The sequence below is a fragment of the Artemia sp. Qi Xiang Cuo genome, unplaced genomic scaffold (genome assembly GCF_049724085.1).
Source record: "Artemia sp. Qi Xiang Cuo unplaced genomic scaffold, ASM4972408v1 HiC_scaffold_3198, whole genome shotgun sequence".
Taxonomy (NCBI): domain Eukaryota; kingdom Metazoa; phylum Arthropoda; class Branchiopoda; order Anostraca; family Artemiidae; genus Artemia; species Artemia sp. Qi Xiang Cuo.
The window spans coordinates 84,242-99,175 of record NW_028300592.1 but is presented as its reverse complement, the minus strand read 5'-3'; the positions used below and the strand labels follow the sequence as shown (position 1 = coordinate 99,175).

Here is a 14,934-nt window from a genome sequence, read left to right as displayed (position 1 = left end):
GCAAAGATATAAAATATATTGTATTATCGCCTGTGGTTTTTCTGAGAAAATCGTTTAATTTTTTAATTTTATGAGCAAATTTTTGAGAATTGTTGTTGGAAGTTAAAGCAAAATAAATATTTTTGCTACGTACAGAAGAAAGAGCGCAATTTATATCGATAAAATCTAAACTATTATCTTGAGTAATGACAGATTTTATGGTAGTATTTCTGATTAGTGGCTATCTTAAAGCCTGGTCTTGAACGACATCATTCACCCTGCCAGCAGCAAGACTAGACAACCGTTTATAGCCTTCGAAAATTCTGAAGGGTGTCAAATCATATTGACTGTCCTGTCTTAGCCGGCTGCTAAAAAAAACGATTCTTTACTTCGACTTTTATTCACGAGACCGGGACTCGGCTTCCGTTCATCACATATTGTAATTGCACGTTTTGGTTATCGATAAAGAGAGTAAACAGATCAGATAATCAATTAATTGGAAGAAGAAGGTAAGAGAGTTGTAACCTTATGTAATTTCTAAAATTACAGGCCCAATGTATCTTTAGTTAAGGCCTTTATAACCTCTAAAACCTGTCAATTAATTGTGTTTTAAAATGTTTCAAGTTGGAAATATGCTTGACAAATTACAAAAACTAGAGAATTATTTTCTTTTTCACATACTTAAGGGTTGTTTCGTTTTTAACCATTTATTTTCATGCGCTCTTTATTAAAAGGATTGTATGAAAAAAGAAAAATTGGTATAATGCTTTTACTGGCTTCGATTAGACGTAATTTAAGACTGGTCAATAGTTTACAGCTAGGTTGTAAAAGAAGTTCAAATTGGCTCTGGTGATCAGATTCCGCTTTGGAGGACATGGTATACCGTAACGTGGATGAATATTTTAGACCTTTTCTAGCAAACACATTGTTAATCAAGTAATGAGAGCAGATTTGTTTATCAAGAACTTTGGATTAATGATGACTCTTGTGAGAACGCAAATTTTTATCATTGTTAGAAATAAACGTTAATATTTCCAAAATTGATTGAACCTTGTTTGACTATTTTCTATCGGACTCATGTTTACTCTTGTAATTGTCGCTGTTTATACAGCTTTTCCCTGTCTGATCAAATTATGAAAGTTTCAGTTTTACGCAACATAATTGATTTATTGCCTTTTGGATGGGAAAAGGGTAGGTAAATGTATTCTCTTGTCTTATCAGATGCAGCAGCGCTCTATCGTTGCCTTTAGTAAAGAGCCATAAACCTGTAATGTGTTATTTTTCTTATGGAAGGAGTGATCCTAGAAACTGGAGGGGGCTCATTTGATTGGAAACTGGATGCTCTAGTGCTTTCCTTAGGAATTGAAAGATCCGAGCATGTTTGACTAAATCAAAGGACATTCTGTGCATTTAGGTTGCCAGAGGGCGTATCTGAAATATCTCGTAAACAGCTATGAGCTTTAAATTGAAACTTTCAGGGATTTTTGAAAACGTTGGGGGCATTTAGGAATAAATCTAAACACACTATGTGCATCATGGTTGTCATAAAATTATATTTTCAATTTACCAGGAACGGTTAAGATTATTACGTTGAAACTTCAGGGAATGTTATGCACACCCTGGTTGCCAAAAGGTCGTATCTACAATATATCAGGAATGGCTAACATTATTAAGTTGAAATCTCCAGATAGTATTTAGGAAATATTGAAATAAATCAGAAGATATTATTTGCATCTAGGTTGTCAAAAGGGTGTATTTATCATAGGCAGCGCGCTGGCGCTGCCTAAGTAGAGAACGATGTGGGCACAATGTGTTTTTTTTGTTTTTTTTTTTCTCCATACCCGGGCACTTCGTATCGAAGGAGTTGTCGTAGAAACTTCGAAAAGGGCTCATTCGATTGAAAATTGGAGTGGCTAGTGCCCTTTTTAATATTCGAAAGTTATTGGAGGTCAACTAGCCCCTCCCCTCGCCCATCAATCCCCCAAACACATCCAATCAATATTTTAGATAACCATTTTTTTCAGCGTAGTTTATTTTCAGATAGAAAATATGTTTTTGAGGAGAACACTCCCCCATAACCCTCAGGGCAAGGGTTTTGAGTTATGCCCTGAGGGCACATATGGTTTTTATAGAAGGCGTTGTCGTAGAAACTTCAAAACAGGCTCATTCGATTGGTAATTCTAAGGGCTAGTGCCCTTTTTAATAGTCGAAAGTGATTGGAGGGCAACTAGCCCCCCTCCCACACGCCCATCATTCCCCAAACACATCCAATCAAAACTTTCAGATAGCCATTTTGTTCAGCGTAGTTGATTTCCAGATAGAAATATGTATTTGAGGAGGACATTCCCCCACAACCCTCGGGGCAAGGGTTTTAAGTTTTGCCCTGGGGGCATGTACCCTGGGGGTAAAACAGAAAGTTCTAACCACATGTATATTTAATGGTATTGATATTTCGCTAGCTAACTATGCTGATGACATCCTTGATATTAGTCGAACAGCCTTTGGAATTGAGGAAAATTTTGGAATTCTCGATAGGGAGTATAAGTAGTAATAGTGTATACAATATGAACGGGACAAGAAACGGGACAAGATAATAGTGTATACAATATGAACGGGACAAGATAATAGTGTATACAATATGAACGGTACATGAAAAAATACATGGAAAACCCACGCGTGTGACATTAGAGTAAGACATGGAGATTTTAAAAAGTTGGCACGCTATAATGCATGTTATGAAACAATAGTCAAGGTTCTATTGCACAAGAAATTTCACAGGAATGTGCGTCGTAAGTTCACGTGGAAATTTTTTTTTTTTAATTTATTTATTCTAAAGATAATGACTTAGGCCTCAACGGCAAATCATTTTAATACTTTTCCACAGGGGGATTTCCACTAGGTATGTAAAGATTCAAGCTAATTCTTGTAGGCTACCTTTTAAAATAGCTTTACGGGGGGAGGGAGATACACACTACACTCTGCTCATAAATCTGACATTGTGTCTGAGCTTTTTCTGAAAGACTTTAGACTACTGTAATTATTTAAAAGGTATAGTTTATTTATTCTAAAGATAATGACTTAAGCCTCAACGCCAAATCATTTTAATACTTTTCCACAGGGGGATTTCCACTATGTATGTTAAGATTCAAGCTAATTCTTGTAGGCTACCTTTTAAAATAGCTTTACGGGGGGAGGGAGATACACACTACACTCTGCTCATAAATTTGACATCGTGTCTGAGCTTTTTATGAAAGACTTTAGACTACTATAATTATTTAAAAGGTATAGTTTATTTATTCTAAAGATAATGACTTAGGCCTCGGGCCGGAGGGGTGCATTAAACAGTCGAATTTAGGAAGAAATTGCTCTGCCTTGGAGACATTGAAAATTGTTTGTGATAAAAAAGAGAAAAAAAGAATTGTCCGGTTATCGACACTAGCCAGTTTTTTAATACTTCTCCACAGGGGGATTTCCACTAGAGATGTTAAGATTCAAGCTAATTCTTGTAGGCTACCTTTTAAAATAGCTTTACAGGGTTTGAGAGTGTCGTCTTATTCTGTGTGTTTTTTTTCTTTACTTGGTGTTCATTCAAAAAGCGAGGATTTTTGTTAGATAAATAATTCGTGTACCTTTTAAAATAGCTTTACGGGGTTTGAGAGACACTGTTGTCCTCCGCGATCAGAAATTCAATTACAAGAAAGTTTATTCACCTCTTGAATACACAATACCGAAACTTCATACAACTTTCATGTAAGAAAATTATGGAAAATACAATTCTCTGGTTCAAATGTGAAACTTAAGTCCAGTTTTAGATACTCATAATAATGAGGACTGATGCTTTTAATTCAATTTTTTTTACATGAAAACAAACTATTTTTTTTTAAACTTCGAAATTATTAAACTTTTTTTTTGTACGTATCTTAAAATGACAAAATATGCTTACGGCTCTAGCAATTGTACTCTGTGATTGGTCAGAGACACAATGTGGCTTTCCCACTGGTATTCTATGTCCGGATATCGACACTACCTAGTCTATTGCATGTATTAAATCAGTATTTTTTTAGCAGTGGAACGATAAACACATAAGTCATATCTTTTAAAAAAGTGAAGATGGAGCATTTTAATAAAGTGTGTTCACATGTCAATGTTATTGTAGCATTGAATGCTGACAAGGAGAAGTATTTAAACTATGAAACAAGTAAAAATGGTAGCACTATTGGAAATGTATGTGTGCATTGTCATGACAGTAAGGAATTTAATTTCTTTGGAGTACCAAAAAAATTCAACTTTTTTTATGGTGGATATGCAAGTGTGAGATATCCAGAGATGATAGCACTCAAAGAAAATGCCAACATAAAAATAATAGTTGATGAAGAGAGACATCTTCTTGCCAGTGCTTGCGGTAACATGCTACCTCTTGTTGCATCCCGTCGTCATCTTTCAAGTATTAACATTCAACGGAAGATTAAAAGAAGATATGCATACTCTTCTACTAATATCATAAACCATATCTTGTCGACGTGCAGAAACTGTTACCTTTGTAAAAATAATGTTGTATTAGACAGTCAAATTGCATTAAAAATAAAAATTTCATTGTCTTAAAATATAAATAAGTAATATAAAGATGAATCGATGAAAAACAAAGTGCCAGCAAACGTCACTACAATTAATCAAACAATTAATGAACCAAATGATAGCAAAGATGAAGTGCATATTGAACATGTGGATGACCCCCATTAGAAATGTGTTCACATGCTAGTGTTATTGTAGCATTGAACGCTGACAAGGAGAAGTATTTAAACTATGAAACAAGTAAAAATGGTAGCACTATTGGAAATGTATATGTGCATTGTCATGACAGTAAGGAATTTAATTTCATTGGAGTACCAAAAAATTCAGCTCTTCTTATGGTGGAAATGCAAGAGTGAGATATCCAGAGATGATAGCAATCAAAGAAAATGCCAACATAAAAATAATAGTTGATGAAGAGGGACATCTTCTTGCCAGTGCTTGTGGTAACATGCTACCTCTTGTTGCACCCCATCGTCAACTTTCGGGTATTAGCATTCAAATGAAAGCAAAGAGGAAAAGAAAGGCCTACTCTGCTACTAATATCATAAACCATATCTTGTCTACGTGCTGAAACTGTTACCTGTGTAAAAATAATGTGATAATAGACAGTGAAATTGCTGGAAAAATTAAAAGGGCATTGTCAGAAAACATCACTATGGAATATAAAGATGAACCGATGAAAAACAAAGCACTAGCAAACGTTACTGGCATTGATCAAACAGTCAATGAATCAAATAATACCAAAGACGAAAAGCATATTGAGCCTGTTCATGAGACACCAGTAAAAATTGTGTACGATTCAGAATAGAATAAAGATTATTCTAAAGATTATGAAATGAGAGAAAATGCTAACTATGTGATAAGGCGAACCTTGCTAAACAATCTATGGGACAGATCCAAACCGACCAAAGCTGATCGGGGATAAAAAGGGTTCCTAATAGTCTATTTTTATATCCAAATTCCAAATAAAATCATATAATTGAAAATGTTTTACTGTTAGGCATTACCTATTTTTAGAGTAAGCTAACAGAGCGGTATTGAACCACATTTTTCGTACAGCCCAGAAGAATTATCCATTGATCAGAATCCCGTGCGAATGATTTGAGTTACGAGAGGGGATAAATCTAGAGGAAACATATAAAAGAGAAAGTTGGGGGAGAGTGTGAGTTGGGTACAGAATTCTGCGGGGTGAAATGGATGGGTGGACTTGGCAGGAGGAAGTGGGCACGGGGGGTATTTAATAAGGGATAAATGTAGTCCAGAATGTTGACCAAAAATGGGGCTTTCCAACATGGGTCTATAACCGATTATAATAGAAGTTGCCAAAGCTTGGGCATTCAAATTGTGCTTGTAATTTGATTGTTTGACAAAAGAGTAGAGCGGACATGGATATGCAGGCTATCGCACTCAAAACAACTCACACTTGGTGCTAATTTACATACAGGAACATGGTCAAAATTACACTTCGCATTAAAACACTGATCAGAAAGGTAAAAACGACATTAATGCAATAAAGAACACTTCTTTAGGTAGCAATTGTTATAAAAGAGGAAAAGAAATAATGGGCAACAAACTCCAGGCCCAATTTAATTTTGTTTTTCAAAGTTAGGGGGTCATAGTTGCATGATTGTAATGAAACTTTAGCCAGAATTTACAATATCCACGCCTAAAAAAAAATTGCAAATTTCCTAAGTAAAGCTTCTATCGGCTGAATCGATCGCTTGTTCATAATCTATAAAACTAAGGACTAAAGGGTTCTGATCATTCAGAAAGTTCTCAATTTATGTTAGGTCGTGTGAAAATTAGGTCGGAGCATCTTCTCCCCTTCCTAAGACACATTGTTCTTAAACTTTATTTAGAGCATTTCCAAGTCTGAAAAGTATCATCATAATAAGTAAACTTCTTCCTCCAGAAACCAAAGTAATGCGACTGTAATTACCACACTCCCATTTAACATCTGTCTTATCAAGGAGCAAAATTAAAGTTTTCCTGAAATCGCTAGGTACTTCCCCTTTTTCGAAAAAAAATATTCATAGTCTTCAGGAATTTATCCCTAACTTCACAACCCCCATATTTCAAAACCTCATTTATCACACTAGCAGCACTCGAGGCCTTATTAATTTTAAATCCTTTTATTACTGTCTCTAAATATTCGTTGCAAATATATCTTCATTCACTTTCAAATTGTCACAAGCATTTTCCTTCTTCTGTATATCATTTCCAGTAATTTTATCATGGTTTAACACATGCTCAAAAGGTTCTGCCCGTCTCTCATTAACATTTTCCTTATTACTAATAGTGGCCCCGTTTCTATCTTTAACTGTGAAAAGTCCAGACTGTGAAAAGTCCGAAAGTTACATTAAATAAGAAGACATTTCGTGCATTCGACGCGTCCCCAATATCTCAGGAGCAGCTAAGGGCATTAAGTTGAAACTTTTAAGGTATGTTAAGGAGGATGTTGAAATGTATAAAAATTTAAAGTGTATCGATATTGTCAAAAGAGCGTATCTGCAATATTTCAAGATCGACTAAAAATACTAAGTTGGCATTTTCAGGTCGTGTTGTTGCAGATCTTGACGTAAATTATTGGCGCTAATTCCCCTATGCCTTCCCAAGGCCAGAACAAAATTTGCACTTTACTGAAAAAAATATAAATGTTTTTACTTTTATAAAATTAATAAATCAAATAATATTAACATTTTGATTACTAAATATCATTATATGTATATGAAAATGACAATGCAAATTCATTTGTATTTTTTCAGTAAAGTGCAAATTTTGTTCTGGCCTTGGGGAGGCATAGCGGTTTTGCGCCCAACTTATGTTAACTTCTGCTCGTTAAGAGTTTGACTCGGTTATTTATTATAATTTCTGTTCGTTTTGGGTTTCATTTATTTATCGACGCTGATTTGTAGTAGTTTCACGCTTGGTAGATTATTTGATTTTATTTTTGCTCATATTTTGTTTAATGAACTTCTTTACTTTCCTTTGAAAAACTTATTTTATGGAAACAGTTTTTTTTATTAATTACTGTTCGATTTATATTGACATGGTCTTTTCAGGGAAAAAGAAAATAATACTTTAAATCTTTTCGTTTTTTAAGACTTCATAGTTTGGCCTTCTATGTGTATGCTGGAGAAAAATTTTCAGCAATTTTAGCAACATACACCCTTTTAAAAATCTGGACACAAATAGTACTTTTTAATTTAGTTTCATACCTCCTCTAGTTGACCTGAAATGGAAAACTAGAAGTAAGCCCGTTACTTAGCCAAAAGGTTTCTCTGAGAAGATACTTTTTGTAACAACATTAAAAACATCGATTTATACTATGAGTTCTATTTAGTAAATTGTCATAGGTTATTTCCAAATAAAATCACTTTACATAGCCCCCACAATATATTCAAATTCAGGTAACCCCCCCCCCCCACACACACACAATACAAACTCCAATATGTGTTGTTTATACTCACTAGAAAGCGTAACATACGCTCTTTTTTACCATGTAAACCTCCCCCTCCCCCCTCTGTTTACGAATTTAATTCTTCCAATGGAAAATAACTATGTTTTTTGTTAAATTCTGTATCTTACCTAAAAGTAACTGTCAACTTTCTGTCAACTCATAATATACTGACCCTCTTATGACTTAAGCATTTCTGCAAAGATTTAAAACCTTAATTATTGATATCTGTCATGTACATCCTGCTTGTTAATCCTTACGTTAGCGGTTTAGCCAAAGGTTTCACTGAAAAAGTATTTTTTTTCCCATCGAGTTAAAACAGTTTCATGCAGAAAGAGATTGCGTTAATTAAGCTAGGCCTACGCAATCTGTATGGAAGTAGAGAAACGAGTTATTTCAAAATTAATGTCTAACAATATTTTTAGGACATTATGTAAAAGGGGAGGAATGGGCAATGCCTCGCTTCTAACACCTTCATTGTAAGGTGAAAACAAACTGTTTCTTCACGTGAAAAGTAAGGGGGGTGGGTTTAAGGAAAAGATATATAACTTTATTATGTGTAAATTGAATAGCATTTTTACCGATGATCGTAAATTTTAGACCTATAAGCTGTTTGTTAACAATTTTTTTTCTATTTTAAAGCCTATAGACTGGAACATTAAAAAAAAAATTTCTAAATGGTAAAAATAGAAACATTGATTTCTATCCTAAGGCTACAAACTACTGATTGTCAAAATTTATTTTTCACAGGTTGTGCAATAAAAACGTATGATTTCTGAGCCTAGTATATTTCTTGCAAATTTTCACTTTTTACTTTGCTGAAAAGAGGGGAGGGGGATTCTTTGCGATAAATGCTCTCTAGACAAAATTATGGTAGGGGGTGGGGGGCTACCAATTTTTCTTCTGTAAAAAAGGAAATCATTATTTCATACTAAATTTTTTCTTCTTTTTAAGGTCAATTACGAAGAATGTGCACCTCCTCCTGAAAAGAGAGCAAGGGGTAATAATGAAACCACTGTGAAGGCGACAGTTGTGTAGTATGGCAACTGGCCGAGGTCCTCCAGACCAGTGATGTCTGTCATTGTCCAATCCAATCTGGAACCAATGCAGCCTACCAGTGACATCGCCGTCGCCGCATCTGTGCAAGCCGTAATAGCTGAAGCATCCAAGGGCACGATTTATCAATCCCCTGTATCCTCCATGCAAGCTGCTTCGCCAGGTCCTTCAAGAAATGACACGTCTATTCATAGTCAGGAGGTTGCCCTCCAGCATGCTTCGCCAGGGCCCTCAAGAACTTCCATGTCGGTGTCAGATCATGAAACTGCCCTCCTGCCTTCTCTGCCAGGGCCTTCATGCACTCAAGTGCAACCCCGCTATAAAAATGTTAGTATTTTTACCCGCTTCATTCTCCCTGGTTATAGAAATATCTAAACAAACCCATTTTTCAACCTAACACAAGCTTGTCGAAGATATTAAAATGCTATTTTCACTATAATCCCCCCATGTTTTAAATTTCTCTGCTCCCTCCCCTCAGGGATACCTAAATATAATGTTTTTTTTTGCTTGCCAAAGAAACCGCTCTTTTTTAATCTTTCCTATTTTCTCTGCCTACTGTAGACATCTTCGCTATCTTTTCAGCCAAATGATAATATTTTTAGCTAATTTCTAGTTTACTGTTAGAGAGTCCTTTATCTCACCATTTGAAACTAATAATGCAATTTTTCGCAAGAATATTATAGTTTTAAGGGACTTGGAAGTAAGCCTTTCATTTCATCATAGTAAAAGCGTGTCAGAGATATTAAAATATTGTTCCCCCTTTTAAATCAGGTCAATTATTGCATACATTCAGCCAACTGAATTCTCACAGCAAAGCCAAAAAAGGCACTATATCCCAGACACAATTTCCCCATAGTAAAATCTTTGCGATATAAACTGTATTATTTAAAAACAATTTTCTATCGGAAAGAGTTGTATATGGCCTGAAAGGAATAGGCTATCAAGTAAAGACCACAGTTTTTTTCAATGCAAATATATAGTATCGATATGAAATTTTTTGAGTTGTTTGAACAAAATCAAAACCTTCTATTTCATCTTTTAGATTGTATTAAGCTGGAACTTTCAGAATATATATAGAGTAGGGAACCAACTGCTACTAAGCGCATTTTAAGTAATAATCCAATTTTAAAAATAGGGTGATTTAGACACTTTGAAAATAAGCTATTTTTCTTTTATAGGTTGTATTGGATCCTTATTTTCAATCTCCCCCCTGCTCGTCAGTAGGAGAAGAAGACGCGCCTGTGGAGTTTTGTGACAATGAAATGTCTTGGCAAGGTATCATTAATGAAATTCCTGATAACAATTAAAATTTCTTAGCTGATTATTTTAATGTTGATAATAGCGCAGTTGAGCAGGAAGACTTGAGTCCAAACACCTTACAAATTTTAGAGGATTTTTCCAATGAATTAACAGGGAACCTTCCCCCCACTGATTAAATTTCCCCACTTCAAACAACTGAAGTGGCTTCGCATAGCTCTAAAATTGAACAATGTGGGGGAGGGGTGGTGATAATCTACAAGAGGGGGAGGAGGGGGAGAATATCCAATTTACATCATTCCCTGACTTTCAAATCTCAAACACAATATTAAATACAATAGTTGTCTACACTGCAACTTTTGGTGACCCTTTTAATTCGCTTTTGGGGGGTAATTCTGTGGTTGACCCTGTAGAAATTGTCCATGACTATGTAGATAGAATTCGTTCACTGCTAGAAAACCAAATTCAGTTTTGGGAAGGTAGGGATTCAATTAAGGTTTCTATTGTTTTAAAGGTGTTTTATTTAAATGAGGGAAAAGTAAGGTTTATCATCACTATGTACACACCGAGATGCGAGTGGTCTATCCCAATTTAGAAAATTTTTTAGGGTGTTTTTTCGGAGTGGATAGGCCGCATTATTACGCAACTCGAGAATTATAACGAAAACGGGAGTTGGTCTGTAGTTTTATTTGTTGAAAATTTAAGCGTTAATATCTGTAAATTTAAAAAGGATTTTATTTTAAATACATGGGGAAAGGGCAATAGTTTTAAAATATAATCCTGATTTAGAAGATTGTCAAGGTGTTCAGCAAATCTGTTTTGAAACAGGTCAAAAATATTTCAAGTACGCTTTCCTCATATCAGCATTCAAGCCTCTAGCACGTGACGCTACCAAGATGAATTTAGACTACTGGGCTGTGCACGGGAAGGAGGGGTCCGATTTTCAAATTGTAGATTTTTCTTGTCTAGAGGGGAAATACCCAGTAACGCTCAGGTCTATTGATATTTTCGAAAGAGCCAATGCCCATTTAAATATCGGCGTTACTGTGGTTCAACATGACACTGAATTTGAGGATGGGGTTCGTTCTAAAAAGAAGGGGGTGGTGTTCCCAGTAAGAGGCCCGTCGATTGAATTGGTGAAGCACTGGGTTTGGTTGTTGTACACGCCACCTAGTGACCCCAATTCAATTGGCCATTTCAACCCAATCACAGACATCAGTAGAGTTCTTGGGGAGGGTAAGACTAGGGGGACACGTTTTTACTGTCCAACATGCCTGTCTCGATTCTGGACAGAATTAAAGTTACAAAATCATATGAAGCACTGTAGACGGCATGGCTACCAGTCAGTGAAAACGGTTTCAGGGGATAGGGCCATTTTATGCTTTGAAAATTTTCAAAATACCCTCCTCCAGAGCAATAAAATCTCTTTGGATTGTGAAGCGAAGCTAGTGGAAGTGAACGATCCTCGATTTCCAAATTGAATCAAAGAACAGCGAGCTATTGTAGTCTCCTACGCTAACGCGCAAAGAGACAGTTTCTAACACTATGCAGTTGTTAGAAATAGTCGAAACGTTGGATGAGGGAGAGTTCATGGTCAAGGCACTGACTAGATTAATTGGCACAGCTAATGGCGCTATTTCTCGTTTGAGAAATACCCATTACCCCATGGTGTTGTCTGCAGAGGATTGTCTCGCGATTAAAAATAAAAAAATATGTTGGGTTTGTAAGGGGGAGTTTGAAGAACGGGATAAGGGGAAAGGGACTAGAGGGGGGAAGGGGAAATTCATAGACCACAATCACTTGTGGCAGGAAATATCCTCTGGGGGTAGTAATTTTAGAGGGGTAGCGCATCAATCATGCAACATAAACGTTAGCCAGCAGTTTTTTATTCCAGTTTTTATTCATAATTCAATTTATGACTTAAAATTTATTTTACCGGCTTTGGCGCGTATGCGCAGGGAGGGAGGGGGAGTAGGTAGTCCATGGGTAAATAATTCATTTATCTATAACATCATTCCCAAATCAGCAGAGAAGCTATTGCTTCTCGAGTTGAAATGGCAGGTAGTAAATAATGGGCACACGTGCTGGAGTAAAATCAGGTTTTTAAATTTTTTTTAGTTTTTTTCCCAAGGCATTGAGTCAATTGATTCAAGTGCAGAAAAGTGACAATTCTGATAGTTTTTCTTTGCTTAAACAGCACTTTCCAGACAGTGAAATGTATGACCAGTTGACCTGTTAAGGTGTATATGCATACGACTATTACTGTTCTGGCGCTCGCTTAAGCGAGGTGAAACTACCTCCAATTGAAGCTTTCTATAATTCACTCACCAACAGTGAATGCACTGCTGAGGAATATGAATTGACCAAGAAGGTGTGGGCTTACAGGAATTGTAAAAAAGGGTGGGTTTATTGTAGACTGTACTTGACCAGTGACGTTTTGACTCTGTTAAATATTGTCCCCAAGAATTGTCTGCACAGATCGAATCTATGCAGAGTTTGGACTAGATATAGGATATTATATTTCCACACCACATTTGGTGATGGAATTGATTTTAAAAATTAATAGGGAGAAAATAGGCTTAATACCTGACGTGGATCGACACCTTTTTGTAGAAAGATCAATGAGGGGTGGGTATGTTTTTCATGGGGATCGCGTTTTGACAACAGATCCAAGCGGACAAAACAGCACCGGATCAAAGTCAAATGCAGTGTTCTTGGACATGAACTCATTGTACCTGTCGGCAATGTCTCACTACTCTTTGCCGTGTGGGAACTATAAATGGCTTGAGAATCCTTGTGAGTTCCCCGACATTAACACCGTCGAGGACAATGGGCAACAAGGATGGTTCTTTGAAATTGATGGTCACATTCCATCTACGCTTCATGATTCAGTTAGAGATTTTGTTTTTCCCTGTATCAATCGACCAGTGACAAAGGACTCGCTGAGCCCCTACAATCGATCATTGGTTGAGGATATGTGGATGCACTGGACCCCTTCTAGGCAAAAAACTGATTGCAGATCTGGACCTTAAGGAGAAAATCGTTGTTCACCATGTGCTTTAGCACTGGATGGTGAACAATGGTTTCAAGATCACCAAAATACATACGGTTCTGCAATTCAATCAAAAACCTTACTTAAAGACGTTTATCGACACCTTTGTTGATAAACACTCTCGGGCAAACACTAAAGTGGAGACGGAAATGTACAAGCTCATTCTAAATTCAGCGTTTGGAAAAATGTGTGAAAGTGTACGGAACAGATCCCGTTGTGACGTCGTGACTGACCCTCAAGAGTGTGCACAAATTATTGCTGACCCCAATTTTACATCGTTCACGAGCATAGAGGCGAGCATGGTTCTTCTACACAGGAAAAAGAGAAATGTGGTACTGAACAAGAATATAGCAGGAGGTAGTTCAGTACTTGAAATTTCCAAAAAGCTCATGTTGTCGTTTTCTTACAATTTGTGCAAGGTGCAATGGCCAAGGGAGGTTCAAGTTTACTATGGGGATACAGATTCTCTGCTGTTAAAAGTAAAAACCGGGGATTTATTGGGAGATTTAGAAAATGGGGAACACATCAGCTCGCGGATGGATTTCACTAACTGGAATCCGTCCCTCTACCCCGAGTTGGTGAAACGTCAATCCCCCAACCAGCTACTAATGTTAAAATCAGAGACGGGGAGTGATTTGATATCCAGGGGGGTGTTCCCGGGTCCTAAAGTTTATTGCGTGGAAACTCATAACAGGGATGTAAAGCAAGCTTGTAAAGGGGTGCCTACACATTTTGTAAAGAACAATTTCAACATGAGTGTGTACAGAGACTGTTTAGAGAGTAGCCTAGTGCCGAGAGCACAAGTGCTTGCAATTCGCTCTCTACAGTATAAAAATTATACTGTAAGAATTGACAAGAATGCAATGTCATGCATATCCGACAAAATCTATGTACTTGAAAATGGTATAAGCGTGCTACCCTATGGTCACCACCGTATTTCAGACCGGGCTGAATGCATAGACTATCGCAATCAACTTGGTCTGGATAAATTAACCTGAATGCTCTAACCACTAACCCAAACCTTTCATAAATTAACCCAATCCAACCCAAACCCAACCAAACCTTTCATAAATTAAACACTCTAACATGTAGCAGCAGCAGTGACGGCGACTATTGTATACATTTTTTCCACCGGGGGGGGGGGGTTGTTTGGGTCCCGCCTGCGGCTGGTTTTCGGCCCGCGGCCCCCGGAGGGTGGAGGGTATTAAATTCATAATGTTCAACTTGATATTGTTCATGTTCATGTTCGTGTTTTTTTTCAAGTGTTTTACAAAAAGTGATGTTGTACAAATAGTGTATGTTCTTGCTGAACAAAAAGTGTTTTTTTTATGACAATAACTGTTGTACATATAGCGTCATTGTTCTTGTTGAACAAAAAGTGTCATTTTTTATGTCAATAATGTTTGAACAAACCAGAGTTTTGTTCTTGTTGAAAGAGTGTTTTTTATGTTTTTTATGTTGAACAAATAGAGTTTTCATGTCGAATAAATGAATGAAATATTGTTTTTGTTGTTCTTGTACTAGATAGATCTAAGAAAAATTACTATACTACTTATTCATT

General features: G+C 36.5%; 1 protein-coding gene across 1 annotated transcript in view; it reads right to left on the bottom strand.

Moving 5' to 3' along the window:
* Positions 1-6,695: 6,695 nt before the first annotated feature.
* Positions 6,696-14,934, bottom strand: part of LOC148938506 (gamma-aminobutyric acid receptor subunit beta-like) — an 84,073-nt gene continuing 75,834 nt past the window's right edge. The window contains exon 6 of the mRNA XM_089107740.1: positions 6,696-6,871. Coding sequence (XP_088963866.1) covers positions 6,696-6,871 — 176 coding nt within the window. The remainder of the gene's footprint in view (positions 6,872-14,934) is intronic.